Here is a 24,389-nt window from a genome sequence, read left to right as displayed (position 1 = left end):
AAGATTATTAGGGATCTGATTTACGATGTCTGAACTTTGAGGTGAAAAGCCACATTAAAGATCAACATTCCTCTAATGAATTCTAATATGTTAAGTTGGAGCAAGAGCACAGATTTGGGTCTGGAGGGAAATTTTGTGGAAAAAAAACTAGGCTAATGTTATTCATGGTTGTGTAAATTAAAACAAAAAATATTGGTGGCATTAAAAAAAGACGCATGTCCATTGAGTTCAAAGAAAAGAAACACAAAAGAACACCTTGCTTTCTCAGAAGCCAAAATTCACAGGTGACCTTTCCAAAAGTATGGTCCACTGTGCTTAAGGCCTAATTCACATCCATATATTTAGCTGCGATTAGGGATTCCTGCCTCAGGAGGCATGATCGATGCGTTCAGGGAGAGTGATTGATTCCTAACCCCATGTAATCCTATCACATACATTTACATGCGGTATGCCGGCATTCAAATGCAGCCGCTGTCACCCGATCATTAACTTGAATGGGTGACAACTGCCACTTGTAAACGGCAGATTAGGGATTCCTTCTACAGGAAATCTCAAGTTCCAGACGCAGGAATCCCTAATCGCACCTAAAGATAAAGCCGTGAATGGGGCCTTAAGTGTATGTAAACTTTAAAATAATAAAATAGTAAACTCATTCCAATGGCATCATCCTTTCTTCTTATTTTTTTCTATCTTTGTTTTTGTAACTTGCCAGTATCTTCACTTTCTCTCCTAGGGTGACAATGCATCCTCCGGAGTAGCATCCTAAGCAGAAGCGCTGTTACCTTAAGAGGCATGCACCCAGTACAGCAAAATTGTAGAGATGTCACCAGCACACCAGTCCAGTGCGTTCATCTCACAGTTCAGTAACATGAACGCACTGGATCGCATAAGCAAAGCTTCCCTCCGTTTTGGGGTAGGAGGGTGCATGGTGGTGTCATTCATTTCAATAACACCGCAGACACACCTCCCGCCCTCAGTACAATAGCCCGCACTGGAATGAGTGGTACAACAATGCCCTCCATTCCAGTATGGTTCTATTGCAAAATGTTGTGCATGCACTATTTTTTGTGATAGGATTGCACTGGAATGCAGGGCATTGCCGTACCATGTGTTCCGGTGCAGGGCGGGAGGCATGCCTGCGGTGCCATTGAAATGAATTGCACCAACACCCCCCTCCCACCATCAGAACGCGGGATGGTGTGAACGGCAACTTAAAACAGATCTTTCAGAAGAATGTGATGTCATTTTATTTTGACCGGACCCCTTCCCTCTGAAAAATCACCGGCCTGGTGTAAAATATCCCTATAAAGAAAACAGTTAGATTTATACTTACCTTACCCCCATCATCCACCTGCTATGTCTAGGTGAGGGTGAAGGTTGTACTCCTTCGGACTAGATCCTGGGGAATACAGAGTAGCAAAATCTCCAAAAAAGATGCTCTTGCAATGGACTGCTCGCAAGATTTGACCTGCTCTGCATTGCCCAGGAATTTTCCCATAAGGATGGTGACACCGTGGTCAGAGATGTGGAAGGGAAATATACATTACTAGCTAGATATAAAACAGTTTGTTTATCACTATGTGCTGATGAACCTCCCCACCTCAGATGTCCATCTGTATTGTTTCATTTAGAAAGGAGGAGAAGTTATACCATAAAAATTTCAATCCTTGAATGAGCTTTGGTGTTCACAATTAGACTGCTAGAGACCTCAATAGGAGGAGTAGAGAACCTTTAGAACATAGAGTCTCAGGTTAAGGTGTTAGCAATTGCAGAATGAAAAAACTAAGTTTAAGGCAGGTGGATTATGTTCCCTGTGTGTATTTACATGCTTGTTTGACCTGACTGTCCCTATAAATTGAGCCTATGAAACCAAATCTGACTTTTCAAATCTGCTCCCACCTTTTGTTAAAATTTCAGATGCAGAAACAAGATACGGAATGGAGAAACATTCGTTATCCTGGATTATTTGCAGACGTGTTGCGTTTTATGCTGTGGTGGTGCCTGGCAGAGCTGATGATCCATTTGATGTATATGCATGCAATGTATAGCCATTACCCTGTTCTTGAAGAAGCCTCATACTGGACTCTTGGTGAGTGAGATACAATATTTTACAGTATTCTGCCTCAAAAGGATAATTAGCTTGAAGCAGTATTAAAGTGACCCTAAACTCAGGAGTTAAAACTTAACAAATTAATTAACCCCTTCGTGACGGGAGACGTACAGTGTACGTCCTGTCACTTTGTGCCTATATGACTGGCCACGTACACTGTACGTGACGAGTTATATCAGGCTTTGTAATGCCGGTATTTGCCAGTCATTCATTAATGTCTCAGTATTGAGGCATTAATTAATGAAATAATTAAGCTTTTTGTAAAAGCTTCTTCCTTTCATTAATGAAAGAATGAAGCCGTTACATGCAAATAGAGGACCGCAATTTGCGATCCCGTATTTGACAGCTCAAAATAGCAGAGAGGCAGCAGTGACTCACCTCACCTCTCTGCTATTTGTTTTGACAGCTCGAAAGCCCGATGTTTAGATACATTTCACTCAAAAGATACAATGTATATCTTTTGAGTGAAATGTATCAGTTCTGATCGTCTAGGCACGATCAAAGAGCTTTTAGTGAGATCTGAATCTGACTAAAGTCAGGATCAGTCTCTAAGGTTATTATTAGCTGTTCCTAAGTTTGGATCAGCCTAATAGCCAAAAATAAAATAAAAAAAGTTAATTTATCAAGCTGTCATAGTGATTGCTTGATATAAACTGACAAGAAAAAAAAAAGTTTTTTTTTTATATTTTTATTTTTTTTACAAAGTGTAAAAAAATTAAAATAAAGTGTAAAACAAAATTAGGAAAATATAAATTATATATAAATATATTTTTTATACTATAATATAAAAAAATTCTAAAAAAAATAAATATTTTTTTTAATATATGTTTTCTTCTAGTTTTTTTCCTCATTTGTTTTATTTTATTCAAACTAAGTGAGGTGTTAGGTACACATATGTGATATAGTTATATAGCCCTATCTGTCCTCTAAAAAACTATATATAATATGTGTGGGTACATTTAGTAAGAAAGTATATTACTGCTGTGGAAGAATCACACAGCAAAAATTTAAAAAATGTGTCAGTCATTTATGAACAGAACCTGAAAACTAGCTCAGTCATGAAGGGGTTAATGGACCTTAACTATTAACAAAAATGTATCTTATTTTTGTGTCACTCAGCTGTAGATCCTCAAATCATCTCTGAATTGGTGCTGACACTGCCCTTCCTTCTGGAGGGTGGCTACTTTTGTTCCCCATGGTCCCTGTGTGTGTTGTAATGTAGTCACCGCTTCAAGCACGCTCCTATGATGGACTACAATCTCATATTTCATTTTCTAATTTGTATTGAGATTGTAGTCTGTCACGAGAGCGAGCTTGGGGCGGTGGCTACTTTACAACACAGGGACCATGGGGAACAATGGCAGCCACTATATTTATCTTGGCAAAGGTTTACTTGATGCTGCATCTCTCACTTTCTAGTCAGTTCAACATAGGACTATACAGAAAACTCACTTTGACTGCTTACAGTGGTTGCTCACTGAAAATGGTGGGGGAGGAAGGCTTGAGAGAGACAAGAGCCCTGTGAAAGCCAAGGAATGATTAAAGACTTGACATGGGAAGATGATTTTGAGTGATGTTTGCTTTAAAGAACAATTGAACTGCTAGTTAAAACCAGCTAAGTACACTCCACTGTCTTACAGTTTGTTTTCTTTCTAAAGCCATGATAACGTTAATAAAAAAACTTGTTCCCTGTCAGTATATTGCAAAGAGACCTTGCTTTCTGTGAGGAAGCAGTGGTCTCTTTGCTGAGGTCTTATAACTCCCAGCTGAATCAGAGCCAGAGCTCTTAAGTCAAGAGGGAGCATGAGGTTTGCTGATTGCAGATCTAAAGGTGTTATTCAGCAGGGAGCATGTTAAACTTCTGCAGAGAGAGACTACTGCTTCCCCACAGAGAGCAAGTGTCGGCAGGGAATGGGATTTTCTACTCAGGCTCTAACTGCTATAGAAAGAAAACAAACTGTAAGACATTGAACACCTTTTGTTTTATGGCTTCCAAAATGTACTTAACTGAACTAACAGTACAGTTGGGCTTTCAAGTGTACCTGATGTGCCCTAAAACATATATGAGGTAAGAACAAAGCTGAACCTTGGCATTTTTAGTCCCTGTTGATACTATTTGTAGTCTTGAATAATAAATCCTTGTGGAGCCCCTTGAATGATATTTAAGATTAAGCCCTACCCCATCTTGATGCTAAAACTGGCTTCTGTTCCTAAAATGCTAGCATCTCAAATACATACTGAGGCTCTGACATTTAGAAAAATATTGTATGACTTCTATATATCTCAGGTTTTGTGGACGTTTCTGCAAAATGCAGAAGTTGTATAAGCTATGTCGTCTAGAATCGTATACTAGCGGAAGGGGGGCATTAGCATTAGCTTCCCTCCTATTGCAAGAAAGGGAGGTAAAGGTGTTTATTTCAAAACCGGATCCTGTTTTTGGGTGAACTGGAGTTCTTCTTTAATATGCTGTTGTGTATGAGGTGACAGGGCAACTTTAAAAGATAATTCACCTCTTTTAATATGCGATGCGGTGATGATAGTTTATGGCAAAATTTAATTTTGAGAATAGCGGATTGGAAGCAGAAATCTGTCTTTTCTAGGATTAATAAGCAAAGAGCTGCAGATTATTGTGTCTGTAAAAGTAATGTGGCTGTACGGTTCACTTACAGGAGTGCTCAGTCAACTTTTAAACAGTGATCTCTGCGCTGAAATCTCACCCTAAATTATGCAGCACTGATTAATGCTGGAATTACTCAACTAAAGAGCTGGAAGGAGATAAATCACTGGCATTCCTTGTTGTTGTGATCATTTGTACCTAAGGAGTAAAACTGCATGCAAGTCTGGGATTTATGAGAAAACCCAAAGGAGCAATTGCAGTCAAATTTATTAAAGCCCAACTCCGGGTACTGTGTGCTTTCCTGAAGCCTCCTATTACCGCTGTGTTTAGATTCCCTGGAAAGAACAGCAGGAGCTGTATTTCTGGCTCCCTGCTGTATCAGAGAGGCTTCTATGACAGATACCAATGCTGATGTCCTGTCTCTACCCCCACTGTGTGCTTTGCTATTCACAAAGGGAAGTGAAAGGAAAATGTTTTGCTGGTTTGGAGAGAACTTGATTGCACAAGCTGCATCCCAGAGTGGGCTAGATCTTGACATAAGGATACCTCAGCCAGTGAAATATTAGGAACGTTAATGCCCAACTGAAGTCTCACACCGTTCTTTTAATCTCTTTGTAGTCGTTTTTTTTTTTTATACTTATCTTCACTTAGAAATGCCTTAAGGGCCGGTTAACACCACAAACAGTGCATTCAGAAGTGGACAGCCTCTGGAACGCACTGTATCGCAACATGTTTGATCGCCTGCACCTGAACCCATGGCACATTTGTGCCTGCATTTCGGCCCAGTGTGATCTGCAAAAATGCTGCAAGCACTATTTTTGCAGATGCCACTGGACCGGAACGCAGGCACTGATGTGCCACGCGTTCAGGTGCAGGCGGGATGGGCGTGCCATTGACTTCAATGCACTACCATGCCCCCTCCCGCCCCTGAATGCAGGGAGCCCGCTGGGTTGCAATACAGTGCGTACCAAAGGCTGTCCACTCTGGAATGCACTGTTTGTGGTGTGAACCGACCCTATAGGCTAAATATAGCAGACATATTGAGAGGAATTAATCAAAACTGGAGCAGATATAATCTGAAACAGTTGTGCATGGCAATCAATCACATTCTACCTTTTATTTTTAAAGCTTAACTGAACAAACTGAGGAGAGAAGCTGATTGGTTACTATAGGCAACTGCTCCAGAATCTGTCTACTCCAGTTTTGATAAATTCCCCCCATTGTACTCTGGCAACTGTGGTATACTGACAGGATTAACAGATTATAAACCTATGTTGCAGGTGTTAACAAAAACTGCTGTGTATTGCATTGCAATATGCATGCAATTTTTGCTTTAACTCTAAGATCTACTTTAAAATAAATTGTAAGAGGCACTTTCTGCCTTCCTACTCCAGTGCTCTATGCTTGCTGATAAATAGCAGGCACAAGCCTCATCATGGACGTCTTGCGGAGAAAGAAAGGGGCCTTGCTGACCAGGTCATTTAGAACGTACTGGCAGTGTGGTCACAAACTGGTGCCTACTGAACTGCACAGCCATATTCAGACACACTGTTCCAGCTAGAAAGTAAAGGGCAAACTATGTAAATTAAGGTGATAAGTATAATGTTTATCTGTGACCTCAGGTGGGCTTTAAACCTTGCTTCCAATATTCTGAATGTTGATATACAACAATAGAAAAAAAAGCACCAGCACAAGTGGGATTGTACAGCCATGAGTTAAAAGGGATTCAGCTAAACTTAGGCTTCAGGCAGCAAAAGATCAGCAGGATGATATGAGATGATATTGAGGACAGAGAAGGAAGATGTATAGTTACTGCTAGACAGAGGAGAGAAGTTCTGGTTCCAATGCCAGGCAAACAGCCTGCGGCCCACAGCACACATAATCTGCTGCTGCCCTCTGCTACCAGAACATAACACAGTAGGACACGAGCTTCACATAGGCGAACATACAGGGATTTCTCTTATTACTTGATTCATTTAAAAACATTCAAAATGCTTGGCACACTTCAGGGGATCAATGACTGCAAGCAATTCTTATACACTGTGTCTCAGTAAACACACAGATGTACTCACTAACAAAGTTATAGCCTTTAGAATGTTTGGTTTCATAGAATTTTACCATTGCTCGATCTGACAATGAGAGCACAATCCCTGCAATTCATAAGCACTCCTTCTCGTTCATGCAACAAATGGCGCAATTTGTGACAGATTAATGTAACTGTCAGCAAGGTCTATATGCATCTGTTGCAGATTATCCTAATACAGAATCTTGTCTCTGGGCTTGTTTCCAGCATCACCAGACCATAATGTTTTTTAAGCGCACCAGAAACGCATCCCCATGTATTCCTATGGTATTTTAGGGCTGTCAGTTCCAGTGCTTTTTTGAAAAGTACCACAGGCCCGATTTTTTGTCTGTTCTGGAATGCAACAAAACATGTAGGAACGCATTGGAACGCAAGTTAAAAAACCCCACTTCTGGTCACCTTTGAAGACCGAATCAACGTTGGACACTTCCTTTATGCAAAAAGTGCGTTTTCACCTGCACATTGGTGGTCTTGGCTGTGTCCTCTGTGTCTGGCAAATATGGTGGACAAATATGTAGACACAGATAGGTTTGTCACCTATGTACAAGACTGTCTTGAACTTTATGACCCAAAACACTATCAGACACAGTGCCTGCATTCCATTGCTCCATGCTTGATATAATAAATATGCATCCTTAATATATAATAAATATATATTAGGCATGCACCGATACCATTTTTCCAAGTACAAGTACTGATACTTGTACAAGTACTCACAGATACAAGTACTGATACATTTTTGTTTATTGTCATGTGACACTTTTTCTGAAACAATATCGACTAATGATTTCAGGACAGTGGTGGGGCGTCAGACCCAGGTCCCAGCTACAACTGCCACAACCCTGGTAGTTCTCATGAAAATGACAAGTATCGGCACTGGTATCTGAACTGGTATCTAAACATCCCTACTATGTGGTAACCTTTTCTTTCCCATAGTTCCCTGTAGGGTCACCGGAGGACATATACTAACATCCTCCTGTGACCCAAAACTCAGCATATAGCAAGCTCTTGCCCGCTATATGGTGTGAGCACCGCAGGCGGGATGGATCCAGCAATACTATTAATAGGCTGATTGCCTATCTAGAGGCAGAGCCAGCTATGCCAACCCCCTTTCCCGTCTCTCCCTTCAGTCAGGGCTGAAGGATCGGAGTGGGTAGTGGTGACTGAAAGTCAATAGAGCCGACATGTGACAGTTTCAGTGTCACAGATTGGTTCTAACTATGGGGATGAGTGTAATTCACACAACCCAAAGTTCTCCATTAATGAATTTGTCTGCGCCAGAATGTAAAAGTGTCACACATAACGACTACCTGTGTCTTAAACATCAGAAATGCATGGCTTTCATGAATTTGATGTAGGACTTTATAATATGGGCATAATACCAGAAACGTGTTGCAAGTGCTTTATTGAATTGCCCCAATATCTTTCATTCCAATGTGTATATAACTCAAAGTGGCTTCTATAAAAAAATAAAAACATCCTGCTTTAATTTTTGTCTTGTTTCCCCACCACTGCAGGCCCCGATTCCTAAGCAAGTTTTGAATTTTCTAGACCAGTTCCCCAGCTTCTCCTTTTGACAGTGCTTGGGCCTGGTTATTGGCCGCTCAGACCCCCATCTCTGCATTGTGCAATGCTGAATACAGGTTCCCCTCTATCCAGAAGTACCAGGTAATTTGCAGGGTCTTTAGTGGCTAATCCCACTGTCAGGGTAGTGAAGCAGCAGTAAAAGCAGGCAACTGTCCCTTCTGGATCTATTTCCTTCTCTGAAAGCACTCAATATTGTTTACTTTTGAACCCCAGTTAACAATAAGCACCTTATCTAGGGGTAGTGGACTGTGTACTATTTTATCCCTCAGTATTGGTATTGTTTTTTATTGGAAAGCATTGATTTAGCCAGTGGAAATGATTATATCCCCATCAGGTTTTAATACTGCACGGGGCTCCATTAGAGAGATTTATCCTCACTTCCTTTCCTGCTGACAACTGCTTTACCAGAAAGGAAATGAGGGGAAATCTGCATCTACAAAAAATATATTTTTTTTGTGTTGTCAGTATTGCTGTTGGAGAGGTACCCTCACTTCCTGTCTGATAAAACATCTCCAGAACAATAAAGGGTTGATATACAACAATACCATTCACAGAGCACTTCTGCCTCTAGATTTCCTCTGCTCCATAGTGACATCTAGTGGAGGTAGTGCTGTGTATAAATCATCCCCTATGTGAGGGGAAATCTCTTTAACAGAGCCAGCGATAGCGGTAAAAACCAGCAAGCAGTTCTAAGCATTACTCAGTCTAAAATGTGGCTTTACACACACTTTGGGAAAAATGACTCTTGAATATCTGCGAACCGTTCACTCCCATCCATGTTTAGGCTGAAGGTATTCAATGCAGTTTTGTTTTTCTTTAACAATATATCTATTAAATATATATATATTTCTACATACAATTAGCATTATCTCCTGAATCTGTCTTCATGCCTGCCTTCTGGCAACTACTGCAAAGCAGAACTCAGACCATCCGGCTCTGCTGCATACATATGTGCTGACATGGAATGTGCAGACAGGAGGAGAGAGCAGAGTGCATGCATTATCTGCATATTACTGCTCCATTTTTTTCCAGTCAGCAGGTTGGGATATGGAGGAGGCACCACCATAATCTTTAACTCTGACAGTCTATGTGATGTCTCTTACCTGATTGTGCTGGCTTGAGGTGTATGAATCACAAAAGTGGCTGGATAGAATTACAAATTCTTTGGAAGATAAGACCGTTCACAAATGTATATTTCAACTCTTTTTGCTGAAGTTCACATTCCCATCAAAAAGATTAAGCTTATTGGGTGATACCTTTTGCTCCAAGGTCTAGATTCCAAAGCTTTGATGGTAACTTACCATGACCCATACATTTCTCACGTCACAACTACTTCCTAATCTTACTTATGTCCTGATTCTGTCTACATTATGCTCTGATTACGCTACAGTAATACTGTTCTTTGTGGAATATCTCCTAACAAAAGACCATGACAAATAGATGTTAGCTGCACAAACTTTAAAAACCCGGGATGGTTCCCATTTATAAAAAAGTCTCCCCAAATATGAATTCACTTTGGTAAACTCCAAAGGTCACAATGAGTGGATTTTTTTGTTCATATATTTTGTTCATTCCACGAGGAATGAGTCCTGAAAATTAATTTCCAATTGACTATGGATAAATCTGAATGGAAAGCCAACCCATTAAAGGCTAAATAGGCCAACAATGAATCTCTCAAGACTGAATTAGGCCTCCTCTTAAATGACCAGGCCCTAAAGTAGATCACACAAAAATGTAACACTTGGGGGGAATATACAATGATCAGCCATAACATGACCACGCTCCTAATACTGAGTAGGTCATTTTTTGCTGCCAAAATAGCACTGACCCATCAAGGGATGGAGTCCACTAGCCCTCTGGAGGTATCCTGTGGTATCTGCCACCAAGCTTTCAATAGCAGATCCTTTAAGTCCTGTAAGTTGCAAGGTGGGGCCTCCATGGATTGGACTTGTTTTTCCAGCACATCCCACAAATGCTAAATTAGATCTGGAGAATTTGGAGGCCATGTCAACACCTATAACTCGTTGTTGTGTTCCTCAAACCATTCTTGAACCATTTTTGCAGTGTGACAGGGCGCATTATCCTGCTGAATGATGTCACTGCAAACAGGGAATACCATTTCTGTGAATGGGGTGTACTGGGTCAGCGACAATGTTTAGGCAGGTGGTACATGTCAAAGTAACATTGGCAGGACCCATGGTTTGCCATCAGAACATTGCCCAAAGCATCACACTGCCTCCTCCTCACTTGACCTGTCAGTGGTCATAAAGGTATAGCTGATCCATGTATAATGCTGGCAGGGGAAATCAGAGATTTTGGTGCTAAGCCAATGTTGAGATGTTTGCGCAGGGAGGGTTTTTTTTTAGAGAAACCAATCTTCTGGACATATGCTTAGAAAAATATGTGTAGGGATTGGCGAGGAAAGTCGTCTTATTGTACCTTGAGCCTCAGTTAGGTGTGTGGCACATTTGGCAGTGACTGTCTATTTTGGTCAATGCTAAAGTAATTTCAGACATTTTAAGGGGTGGGGCATTATCTATCTATCTATCTATCTATCTTATTTAAAACATTGAAGCAAGTGCATGTATACAGAAAGTGGTAAAAGAGGCTAGAGGAGACCAGAAGCACTGAGATACAAAAAAAGATGGAAAAAAGTGAAAACTGTTTTTTAGGGAAAAAAATTCTAATAGTTCTGAAATACCCAGTGCTTTAGCAAACTAAAAGTTATCCAGTTGGAGTTTATATGTACTTTAAAGTTCAACTGTGCCCAGAAGACGGGCATTAAATAATGTTCGGGCAATATCTGGCAGCTATGAAGGCGGCATGAAGGAGTGTAAAGTAAGTATGTATCCCAGGCTGCAGGACGTGGATACACATTATTATGTATAATATGTAATTATAATTAATTGCTGTAGCCCAATAAAATGGCTAAACTTCAGCTTTAAACTGTGGACAGAGAATACACTTTTTAGGTTTTTAGGCTCTGGCCTACATTTAAGTTTTTCTTTCATTGCAAATAGGAGATAAATTGGTTCACTTGCTATATTTAGTAGTTTCAGCAGCTTCCCATATCAGAACAATAGCCCGCTTTCTATTAGACTAGTGTTATTCTTTAAAAACAGAAAAACTTTGTGGAATCATCTAGTATTCTTTTTTAGCTCACAACCTCTTATGATTCTGCAGTTTCCAACTGCTTGTTGCCTAGCAACATCCTCCCTGGTACTTTAATTCATCTTACACAACTTGTAGAATTTCACAGTCAGAGAGGTCTGACCCTGCTTCGCTGATTCCATATTTTTAAATATTCACTTTGTTGGACTGTAATTGACAGGTTAAGCCACCAGTAGTGATCTGCCTCTGAAAGCTGTTATTGATTGCATTGCCTTTTCATTACCTTCTTTATATATTGCGTTTTACGCATGTCGTCAAAATATTGATATTGATTTTACATTGAGATGGTGGATTGTGCTAATATTAGCAGCACAACTTGTGCATGCTTTTCTTTCACCGGCCGTTTGTGAATTCTGAATTTGTTTGACTCCTGGACTGTATAGCCTTCTACTAGACTGATGAGTCTGCACCTAGAACCGCACTATGGAAAATATATTACAGATTTTTGGTTTGTGATAACGGTATGTGAAGTACATTAACCCTCCAGCAGCCAGAATTCATCTTTTACTGTTCTGAAAATTAAAAAAAAATTACTATTTGGCTGAGATGGTGTTCTACTCCTATCCTGCCTTAAACAACCTTGTCTGTGGTATTCAACTAAACAGCCTAGAGCCCTAGACCCCCTTAAGAATCTGCATGACTGTAAGGCCCCATTCACACTGAGTGGATTGCCACACAATTTCCGCCGCGATATCGCGGCCAATGATTTTCAATGGAGCTGTCTTAATGTACAGCTCCATGTTGCCCGTCGCGGTCGCAAGTCGCGCCAGCAAGTCGCGCCAGCAGGACCCTTTTTCCCGCGGATGTCGCACGATTTTTCTATTTTTTAATGCTGCCCGACGGAGAAGGTTGCGCTATCGTTGCTGGAACGTCGCCCTGAACAGTTGCGCTATCCTGGCCGCGCGGATCCGCTTGTAAGGTATGTCGCTCAGTGTGAATGGGGTCTAAGGCCTCATTCACACGAGAAAAGGCCGGCATGTACAGCTCCGTGCTGCGTGCACGGCCATATGGGGCAGCTCCCGGGAAGGACAGACGCTGCGCGTGATTAGTACGCAGCCCCTGTCCTTCTCTATTGGTGTACGTGGCCGTACGCCGCCCTACGTTCACCAGCCCTGCATTTCCGTGCGGATATCCGTACTCGTACACTGACAGAATGTATCCTGTCTGCGTCCGAGCTGGGACACCCGCACCCGCACAGACCTGCACTTGGGGTGAGCATGGGGCGGCGTACAGCCACGTACTCCCATAGAGAAGGACAGGCTGCTGTGTACAATCACACGCAGCATCTGTCCTTCCCGGGAGCTGCCCGATACGGCCGTGCACGCAGCACGGAGCTGTACGTGACGGCCTTTTCTCATGTGAATGAGGCCTTAAGGTCATGCAGATTCTGGCTCTGTGGTTTAGTTTTTGGAGCTAACTACATTCCTACTACAGTAATAGAAGTATAGTTTCTTCTCATCCTTCTATGGGTTCTTCTGCAAATGGCAGTTGCCTGGTGGTCATACTGGCCCTCTTTAATAATTTGAGATAATAACCCAGACTAGACATACACAGAAGGATTTCTGAAATTTACATTAGAATTTAATTTTGTAAATTTTTAAGTCCCTCTCCCCTCCTGTTTAAAAAACATCTCTAGTAATATTACGGGAGTTCCGCTTTTAAGATTTTAGGTTGAGGGCTAGGGTTAGGCAAAGGGACATTGTTAGGATTAGGGTAGCTGTTAAAAAGACACTATCACCTTACCTATGCAGGGCAAAGTTACACTGTCTCTGCGAATGTCCCTTCCCTGACCCCTTACACTCACTTTGCCTGTGCACCCTCACCGCTCCTTCCTCCAATCACTCCTGTCACTTTAGGTTTTAATTAGGGATTACATTTCAGTGCTAAAAGGTAAGTTACGTGTTAAAGGGTTATTAAACCCCTGCATGTTTTTGCATATATCTACGGCTAGCAAGCGCTCTCGTCCGAACATCTGAAAATGTTTTCAGGCGGGCGCATGCGCATTTCAGATGTTCGGCCGGGAGACACAAGGTAAGTATATGGAGCAGTGTGCATCCGCACAGACTCCATGGGACGTCAGAGAAGGAGGACAGAGGAGTCAGCACTGAATCGGTGGTGTAGTGGCCGTACGCCGCCCTACGTTCACCAGCCCTGCATTTCCGTGCGGATATCCGTACTCGTACACTGACAGAATGTATCCTGTCTGCGTCCGAGCTGGGACACCCGCACCCGCACAGACCTGCACTTGGGGTGAGCATGGGGCGGCGTACAGCCACGTACTCCCATAGAGAAGGACAGGCTGCTGTGTACAATCACACGCAGCATCTGTCCTTCCCGGGAGCTGCCCGATACGGCCGTGCACGCAGCACGGAGCTGTACGTGACGGCCTTTTCTCATGTGAATGAGGCCTTAAGGTCATGCAGATTCTGGCTCTGTGGTTTAGTTTTTGGAGCTAACTACATTCCTACTACAGTAATAGAAGTATAGTTTCTTCTCATCCTTCTATGGGTTCTTCTGCAAATGGCAGTTGCCTGGTGGTCATACTGGCCCTCTTTAATAATTTGAGATAATAACCCAGACTAGACATACACAGAAGGATTTCTGAAATTTACATTAGAATTTAATTTTGTAAATTTTTAAGTCCCTCTCCCCTCCTGTTTAAAAAACATCTCTAGTAATATTACGGGAGTTCCGCTTTTAAGATTTTAGGTTGAGGGCTAGGGTTAGGCAAAGGGACATTGTTAGGATTAGGGTAGCTGTTAAAAAGACACTATCACCTTACCTATGCAGGGCAAAGTTACACTGTCTCTGCGAATGTCCCTTCCCTGACCCCTTACACTCACTTTGCCTGTGCACCCTCACCGCTCCTTCCTCCAATCACTCCTGTCACTTTAGGTTTTAATTAGGGATTACATTTCAGTGCTAAAAGGTAAGTTACGTGTTAAAGGGTTATTAAACCCCTGCATGTTTTTGCATATATCTACGGCTAGCAAGCGCTCTCGTCCGAACATCTGAAAATGTTTTCAGGCGGGCGCATGCGCATTTCAGATGTTCGGCCGGGAGACACAAGGTAAGTATATGGAGCAGTGTGCATCCGCACAGACTCCATGGGACGTCAGAGAAGGAGGACAGAGGAGTCAGCACTGAATCGGAGACCCGCACCAGTGCTGGAGGGACAGATGAAAAGGACAGTAAGGAAGAAGAAGATCGGATTAGGAGACATCATTTAAGGTAAGTCCTTACATTAGCATTGTGGGGGAAGGGAACTTTTTACTTTAATGTCACTTTAAGGGGTGATTTTAGGAGGTTAGTAAAATTTTTGAGGCTGTGTGTGTGATATGTTAAGTGTTAGAGTGATAAGGGTTAGGAATAGGTATGAAATTCACATTTTTCTCTGTGCGAAAGGTCCCTTGCCCAAATGTAGTGCACTGAGTTTCCTGCTCCAAATCCTGACATACCACCTGTCTCCTATTGCAGTTTTTCGACTCTTATGTCAGACCCTGCAGTGGCTCAGAACAGGATATAATTCAAAATTCTTGACTCAAAAAGCCTTGCCAGCTGCTTATATCTAATCCTGTCTTCAGATACACTCTTTACCCAACAGAAACTCTGCACTGCTCAATATATTATTCTTTCTTTTTCCCTAGTCACTATCCCACCTCCAGAACTTCAGTAATGTTACTTAGAAAGCAATTACTGCCATGCAACCCAATTATTGCTGCCTGTCGATATTATGCAAAAAAATGTGTGATTGTATTGTAACTTCATTTAAGTTTTAAGCATTCATTTCTATTGCAGCATTACTGATTAGCATTAGACCATTAGGTGGCAGCAAGACCATCTGGTAAGGTATGCCATAATCTGGAGAGAGATTCCTGGCTGGATATATTAATGTGTTCTCTTAAAAGAGTTACCTGGGTTACCCATAGCAACTTGATACTGCCTTTTTATTTTCTAATCTGTACTAGCAATTAGGGATGTTCAGATACCAAGTACCGTATTCGGTACAAGTACAGATACTTTTCCAGCTCCAGGACTAGACCAGAGAAAATGCAAACGTTAGAAGGCAGCTGTCATTTGTAAGGAGCACACGGAGCTCCTGGGATTTGTGCATCCCTGTTTTAATGTATGATTTTGTTTTTAGAAATATATATAAGGGATGCAACAATACCATTTTTGCAAGTACAAGTACTGATACATTTTTTTTGTTATTATTGTCATGTGAGAGTTTTTCGAAAACAATACAGACTTATGATTTCAGGACAGTGGTGGAGCGCCAGAGCTATGCCCCAGCTGCAAACGCTGCAACCCTGGTAGTTCTCATGAAAATGCCAAGTATCGGCACAGGTATCTGAACTGGTATCTGGACATCCCTACTAGCAATCTAATACTTTGACTGTGATTGGCTGCTGTTTGCTGCACTGCTTCTTCTATAATTTATTGCACAGTGTGGCAAATAATTATTTGATTCCCTGCAGATTTTGTAAGTTTGCCCAATGAAAGATCTATAATTTTTATCATAGGTGTAATCAAAATCATAGAGACAGAATATCAACCAAAAATCCAGAAAAAAACACATGATACAAATGTTAGAAATGGAGTTGCAGTTCAGTAAGTAAAATAAGCATTTGATCCCCAAGCAAAACATGACTTAGTACTTGGTGGAGAAACCCATGTTGGCAAGCATATAGGTAAGCGGTTTCTTGTAGGTGGTTACCAGGTTGTACCCTAATGTGGTTCTTCTTGAGCCACCGCTTTGTTGCCTTGGCGGTATGTTTTGGGTCATTGTCATGCTGAAAGATCCATCCACGACCTATCTTCAGTGTTCTGGCTGAGGGAAGGAGGTTCTCATCCACGATTTAACAATACATGGCCCCGTCCATTGGCCCCTTAATGCGGCAAACTCAGCCTGTACCTTTAGCAGAGAAACAGCCCCAAAGCATAATGTTTCCACCTCCGTGCTTGACTGTAGGGATGGTGTTCTGAGGGTCATAGTCAGCATTTTTCTTCCTCCAAACACGCCGAGTCGAGTTAATGCCAAAGAGCTCAATTTTGGTCTCATCTGACCGCAGCACTTTCTCTCAATCCTTCTCTGAATCATTTAGATGTTCATTGGCAAACTTCAGACGGGCCTGTACATGTGTCTTGAGGAGGGGGACCTTGCGGATGCTGCCGGATCTCAATCCATGGCGGTGTATTGTGATAGCAATGGTTTGTTTGGTGACTGTGGTCCCAACTGCCTTGACATCATTCACAAGCTCCTCCCGTATAGTTCGGGGCTGATCCCTCACTTTTCTCATGATCACCCTTACCCCATGAGGCCAGCACCAGGCCGGGGGGCGATTGATGCTTATCTTGTATGCCTTCCATTTGCGAATAATCGCTCCAACAGTTTCCTTCTCATCAAGCTTCTTGCTGAAAGTCTTGCAGCCCATTCCAGCCTTGTGCAGGTCTACAATCTTGTCCCTAACGTCCTTTGACAGCTCTTTGGTCTTGCCCATTTTGGTGAGGTTTGAATGGAATAAAAAGATTTTGTGGACAGGTGTCTTTTATATACATAACGAGTTGTCGTTAGGAGCATTTTCTTAAATTGACAGGACTCATCTGTGTACCACATAGCCAGTCTGTGGGAGCCAGAATTATTGTTGGTTGGTAGGGGATCAAATACTTATTTTACGCACTGAACTGCAACTTAATTTATAACATTTGTATTATGTTTTTTTTCTGGAGTTTTGGTTGATATTCAATCTCTATCATTTACAATACACCTATGATAAAAATTATAGACCTTTCATTTCTTCTTCATTTTCTGTAAGTGGGCAAACATACAAATTCTGCAGGGGTTCAAATCATTATTTTCCTCACTGTATATTTCAGTTTGTTAAGAACAGCATATAAAGTGGAACCCTTTCTCTCCATGTAATTGTAAAGGCTTTATGCTTTCACTGGGGCTCCAGAGGTGAAGGCTTCATAAAGATCAACCATTTTCTGTGTCTTGCATGAACTGTAGTATTTTTCTCCCTAATGTGAACAGAAACAGCATTTTATAGGCATTCATAGACTTTTCTCTGAGGTGAAGGTTCAGATTTCTGCACCCAGGGCATGTTGAAGAAAAGGGGCTTATCAGGAAGGCTTGTGGCATAATGTAGAAGGCACATTAAAGTGAATTTCTCAGTTTCTAAAAAATAAATCTTATGGGAAAGTCCCATTTAATGGAAGAGCTATCATATACTCACCTTTCCGATGGATCATGTCTCCTACCCTGGCAATCAGCCTTGAGGGGAACGTGTACATCTGCCCTTCTATAATATACCATAATATACCATTGTATGCAGAGCCAATTGTGTCTTTGTGTCGAAAAAGAATGAGATTCAAATTGACAGAATGGTTGACAAATCTACTTGAGCATTCAGTGGGCAGCAAGAGAAAGGATAAGAAAAAGGAGATAAAGGAAGACCTGTACTGTAAGAGCTGTTTCCAGAAAAGACTGGACAACAAACTAAGTGGCCCATTTTGTCTATAGGCTCCCTGCAGCTGATATTTCCCTTATTACTTATCATGCTTTGTTCTGCTTTGTGTCTCTGTGTGTAAGCAGCCATCTTGAAAGAAGAGCAGGACATTGCTTCATGTCAGAGCTGCCTTTGACTGGTGATCTTATGCCTGGTGAAATAATAGATCAAGCAACAGCAGGCGAGGTGCAGAAAGCCCAGATCACAGAATGAATGAAGCAGAAGCAGGGAGATCCTTGTACTATAGGTCTCAGGTACAGCTTCCTCTCCAGCAAGGAGAACAGTGAGCACCACAGGTGTGACATCACCAAATCTTACTCTAAATCTCATGAGACTAGCAGTCAGAGACACATTGCCTTAGATGCTGTCACGCTGCAGATAGGTTGCTACAAGGCTGTAAGCACATTGCTGTTTTACATGAAGGATTAAGGACAAAAGGTACATTTTTCAGGCTATTGCCTAAGCACAATTAACATTTGCAGATGTTCCCTTTAAGATAGAAAATCTTCACATTTTGAGTTCAAGCCCCCGCCCCCCACCTTAATAAATAAAGCCCACCTCTGGGCAAAAGTAGCCCAATCCCACTGCTCCCTCCCACACAACCATCAAGGGGGAGCCTGGAGTTCAGCTTAGGTGTTTTTAGTGTGCACTGGACCTTTGAGGAAGCATTCGAAAACACATAGGGGGGAGTTTTAGCCTCTTAGATCATTTGTTTAATGTGCAAATCTGTTTGGCCGCTCTTTTTACCATGTGCACTCGTTTTGACTAGAGCTTGCACTGTTTTCCCGATTGCGCCTGTTTTGTGCCTGTTTTGTGAAAGTTCACAACTGTTTACATCTGCACTTGTCCCGCGGCTGTCTGAAACTGGAGCAGCATCAGACAAAACAATTGCTAATTAAGCAAGCTAATGACCACTTCTTCAAGAAGCGACAGTTAAGCTTTTTGCCTGGAGTTACATGTCTTCTTTCCTGGAGTCTATTTAATCTCATTTATGAACAACATTACAGTAGCAACATACATCTGGCGCAAATATATCCCATGCAACCATATGCAAGTTCAAACACTTGCAATTGTTAAGATAAATTCCCCACACAGGCTGTTCACTTTGCAAAAGAACTCGCACATTGCAGGGGAAGTTTCCCCTTAGCTTGATCAATGTAGTGAAATTTCACTTTGCCAAGAATACCCAATCTTGCACTAGGAAAATAAAATAAAAAAAACAGTATTTTTGTTTGCTTCCATTCATTCATTAAACGTAGGAGAAACTTCCCCTGCAAAGTGCAAATTCCCTTACAAAAGTGAACAGCTTAGGTGCCTTTAGTAAATCAACCCGTATGTCTTCATATGTCTTCAAATCTCTGATATATTGCTGTTTCATTATATTGAGGAAAAGCTCATCCCCCCACCTTCCTCCCTTATTCCACAATACAGTGCCCAGTGAAGGAGTGACACATGAGAAAGCCATGGGTTACCCCCTTTATGTGGCAGAGCACAAGCCAGGGGTGGGAAACCTACAAATCAATCCCATTATTTTTTATCAGTGATCGAGCCCTTAATTCTATTTAAAACTGTCAAATGATCTTTAATAACTGTCATTATAACTTGCCATTCAGCATCATTTGGCGTCAGATGTGTGAAATATGAAATGTTTAGTATAAAACTCTTGTGCCGCAACGTCATTTTGCTTGTAAGGATGGAAGTTCTTGCAAAGGGGGAAAAAAAGCGTTTAAAGTTTTTATCGCTCAGCTGCAAGAGGGACTCGGAAGTTGCATAGAATCTAACTTCAGACAGCAGAAATAAGCAATTCTGAGCGGGTAATCCTCGTGGTAATGTGACTCATGGCCACATATCTAGGAAAAAGTATGCCCTGAAATCTATTAAATTAAGAAATTGATTTAAACTGTGAGCTTGCATAATTTATTTCCTCTTACATCTGCTGTCCCTAAAGAGCTATACCGTTATGGGATGTTTGTACCTCGTAGGAGATCCAGAGGCAGCAATGCGCCGTTCAGCAGATTTACTCGGAGCCTTTAGCACGCAGGCAACTTTTCATTAGTTTCTATTAAAAAGAAAATTTGTCGTCTGCTTTTTAAAATGCTTTTATTAAAACTGAACTTCAGGCAGTCGGCTAACTACAAAATTAAAATCTATATACAGTTTGCAAGCTGTTTTTCCAAAAGGATTTTTAATGCTGTCCAGTGAGTCCTTTTATCCAATCAGTATAGACGGATTTGTGACCTCACTTTTCTCTACTTCAGCTAAAAAATACAGTTTGGTCATCAGCCCGCCTGCATACTGCTGATTGGGCGCTGAAAAGCGTATAAATAGTTACAATGTTCCCATGCCTCCCTTTTTTGCTGTAAGCAAACACCGTGTTATATATGTAATGCATACATATAGAAGCTAATGCAAAAGACAGATTCGGGTACTTATTCTAGCAATATTTAAAGCCCATTTCCACCTTTTGAGGAGGTATTTAAAAAAAAAAAACATGCCAGCAATGTACACCATATTTACATGAAGCAGTCTTATGCAGTTGCTATATATGAACACATAAACTTATTTTTGTGTGTGTCCTTTTTATCTCCTCATGGCTTCTGTTGAAATGGCCGCCTGTGCTCTGCAAGCAGTATGTGTATATTAACACTCTCTCTGAACTCTCTCCCCCTAGTCTTTAGTATTCATAGTGGCAATCCCCCTCCCGAACAGTGTATTTTGACCTGGAAAGGCGGAGCTAATGTGCAGTGATATTGTTACAATGACTCACAGGGAGAGGCTCAGCTGCTTTACAATCTGACCCTGGTATCAGACCAAGTTTCTTGTGGAAAAAAACTTCAATTAGTAGGACTCGGGCCCAGGGCCGGCCTTAGGCCTTTAGGCGCCCTGTGCGAGAAAGCTTTACAGCGCCCCTCCGTGACCACACCCCTCCATGGCCACACCCTTTAGCGGCCACACCCCCAGTAACCACACCCATTTCCCCCAATATCCGCACCATTTAAAGACTCCTATTTTGTTAAGCCGCAAAGAAACATTAATAAGTATGATAAAAATAAAACTTTTATTCAAAGGTATTAAACTTGTCGGCACAATAGAAGTATTCTTATCAAATAAAACAACAGAAGGCAAATAATAAATGTCAAAATACAATAGAGTCTATAAAAATAAAGTGTCAGTTTGTCATGCCGATCCCTTTTTTCAAGTCAGTATATCTAGAAAAATAAAAATAGAAAACAGAACACAAAACCCGACTACGTGTAAAGTATAAAGCCAGCAATGTGAGTCATGAAAATGTGCACACATATACATCATCACTGCACCTCTACAGTACCACAATCAATGCTAATCACTTACAAGGGTGGAAATAAATGTAATGAATAAATACCAGCCTAAACTGTTTTTAAATATATTCTTGGATGCATAAGCAATTTTGTTTCATCTCATTCACTAAGAGAGTGAAACTAAGTGAAACTTCTCTTTGCAATTTTTATTTAAAATACTACATTTTCACATCTTGTTTGATATTTCATACAAGGTTCAAACACACTCGTGCACCAATGTTTGCCTGCAAATAATTGTAAGATAATGCTACACACATTCTAATTCCATTACATGCAGGACAGTTGTGTGTTTAGATCGCAGTGTGGTCAATTCATTCTGTTTTACAATGGATTGCACAAATTGCTGAATTTGGGTTTGACTGACAGAAGTTTCAGCATGCGTTTCATAAGATTTAATGCAATCTTTAACAATAATGGACAGAAATGATAATAAGGGAGCAGTTGGCTGAGTAGCAAAAAACCTTTTATTAGAATTAAGATAATTGTAATGGTACAGTTCTATCAAACGTGCTCTGCTAGGCTCGTCCTATACATCTGAGAGCTTGTAAATCTCACCACACATGTAACAATCTGATTATACAAACACCTCTAGATCTACCACCAACTACGTAGTGCAAGGGCTTTCCTGATTGGATACAAATTCAGTTGGATAGTTTAGGTAGGTCCTCATATTACATAGTTTTGGTAAATCTAAGGTTGATGGTACAAAGATTATGGGGGTTATTCTCTAAAGAGCCGAAGGATCCAGCCGGAGCTTTAGCTGATCCTTCGGCTTGCTTCGGCCGCCTCTGCCCTTCGGTTCAGTCGAACCAAAGGGCTGCTGTATGGGCTATTCACAATAGCCTGTACAGCAGCCGAGCAGCTCAGCCAAGCCGAAGGCATATGTTTCGGTTCGACTGAGCCGAAGTGACAGCTGCAGCATGGAGAAAGGTCAGCCGAAGGGCCGGCCGATCTCCACGCACATGACAGCTAGGAGGAGCCAGTTGTGATCTCACGGCTCGCTCCGCCCAGTTGTAATGACAGATCAGCATCCCCAAATGAACTGGGGACACTGATCTGTCATTTAACAATAACATCTGGGCGGAGCTGGCCATGTTGTCACGGTCGGCTCTGCTCATTTGTTATTTATTGGCTGGGCCCTGCTAGTGGACTCTGGCAGGTGCCGGCCAATAGGAAACTGTTGGGCGGAGCCCAACTAGTCACCACTAGCTCCTCCCAATTGTTTTTCTTGTGCCGGCATCTGTCAGATGCGTTATTATGCGGCGGGGGTCTGTCGCACGCAGTTGGGTTGGTGTGCAGCATTTTTTTTATTTTTATGTTTAATTTTTTATTTTTAAAAAAAATATTTTTATTTATTTTGAAATGTTCCTATTTTTTTAAACATTTTAAAAATATTTTTCCATTTTTTTTTTCTTTTATACGTTTCACTTGTTTTCTATTCTGCTCGGTACCTCGGTACCTACCGAGCAAAATATACTTATGCACTTCGGCTCAGCCGAACATGCAGAACATGTTCGGCTGACCGAAGGCAGCCAATGTACGGCTGGAATCAGCCATACCAGACTGAAGTGATTTATTTTTATGTTTAATTTTTTATTTTTAAAAAAAATATTTTTATTTATTTTGAAATGTTCCTATTTTTTTAAACATTTTAAAAATATTTTTCCATTTTTTTTTTCTTTTATACGTTTCACTTGTTTTCTATTCTGCTCGGTACCTCGGTACCTACCGAGCAAAATATACTTATGCACTTCGGCTCAGCCGAACATGCAGAACATGTTCGGCTGACCGAAGGCAGCCAATGTACGGCTGGAATCAGCCATACAAGACTGAAGTGAATAGCCGAACAGCATGTTCACTTCACTACGGCTCGGTTATTCACTTGGCTGCCTTTGTGAATAACCCCCTTTATGTCAGATTGTAATGTGTATGTTGACCCTAAGGCTAGGTTCACACCTAGGCGATTTATCGCGCGGATTTAGCCTCGCGATATCGCACAAAACAAATTTGCATTCGAGTCTGTGGATGCTGTTGACACCTTTGCGATTTGTCACGGCGGTAGAAATGGCCTGTCGAGCAAAAAGGCGCAGGAGCTATTTTCAGGCGGTTGTCACGCAGTTTGGGACCCATAGACATCTCGATCCATTTTCAAAGGAAAATCGTGCAAACAAAAACACGCAACAACCGCACAAAAACAGCTCACCAGCTCAATCGCCTAGGTTTGAACCTAGCCTAAGCAGTATCTGACTGCTCACAGACACCATTGTGCTTGAATGGAGAGGTGAAGGTGATGAGGGACACTGGCAGGTGCTGCTAGTGCACTTGAGCTACAAGGGAATTTCAATGGAAACTTGATATCACAATGATCATAATGAAATGACTGATAGCAGTATGTATTTGGCAATTGTGTGCAAATCCTACATTTTAGGGTGACCGATTGTTGCTTTGAGTTGTATAATAACAGCGGGTATCTTTTTGACTGTACTTGCTCTGTACCGTAAACTGTTACAGGTTAAATATATATCAAAGACAGTCTGTAGACAATCACTTTGACCGATATCTACCATTTCTATTGGCCACCATTGATCCTTTTTGTACTTGTGATGCTGCGATTGTCACTAGGCACATGTCTAGTCTCAGACTCCATTCACACTGTGCGATTTCTTCCTGTGTTTTCCGCTCAAACATCACTCAAACATGAAGCTCAATGTAGCTCTTCCAATTGAGATGTCTTCTTGGCCCCAATAGACTTCAATGGTGTAGCTCAAAGTCGCTCATTACCGGAGTTTTTGCACGAGATTGTAGCCCAATGTCGCACTACACAAGTGTCACTTTTGCCCAGAAATTACACTCTCCGCAGAAGCAGGAAAAGGAATTATGTCACATCAAAGACTGCTTTTGATTGGATACTGCCCAATGTACCAGCTACAAATTCCCTGTGGTAAAATGCCAGAAGAAGCGATTTATAACGCGA

At 41.5% G+C, this 24,389-nt stretch overlaps 1 protein-coding gene across 1 annotated transcript in view; it reads left to right on the top strand.

Moving 5' to 3' along the window:
* The window catches only part of HHAT (hedgehog acyltransferase), a 203,754-nt gene that overhangs the window by 36,081 nt on the left and 143,284 nt on the right, over window positions 1-24,389 (top strand). The window contains exon 7 of the mRNA XM_018553055.1: window positions 1,918-2,089. Within this exon, the coding sequence (XP_018408557.1) occupies window positions 1,918-2,089 (172 nt within the window). The remainder of the gene's footprint in view (window positions 1-1,917; window positions 2,090-24,389) is intronic.

The sequence above is a fragment of the Nanorana parkeri genome, unplaced genomic scaffold (genome assembly GCF_000935625.1).
Source record: "Nanorana parkeri isolate BGI_ZX_2015 unplaced genomic scaffold, ASM93562v1 scaffold1, whole genome shotgun sequence".
NCBI classification, from domain to species: Eukaryota; Metazoa; Chordata; class Amphibia; order Anura; family Dicroglossidae; genus Nanorana; species Nanorana parkeri.
Note: the sequence above shows the minus strand (reverse complement) of the source record. Positions and strands in the feature narration are given on the sequence as shown.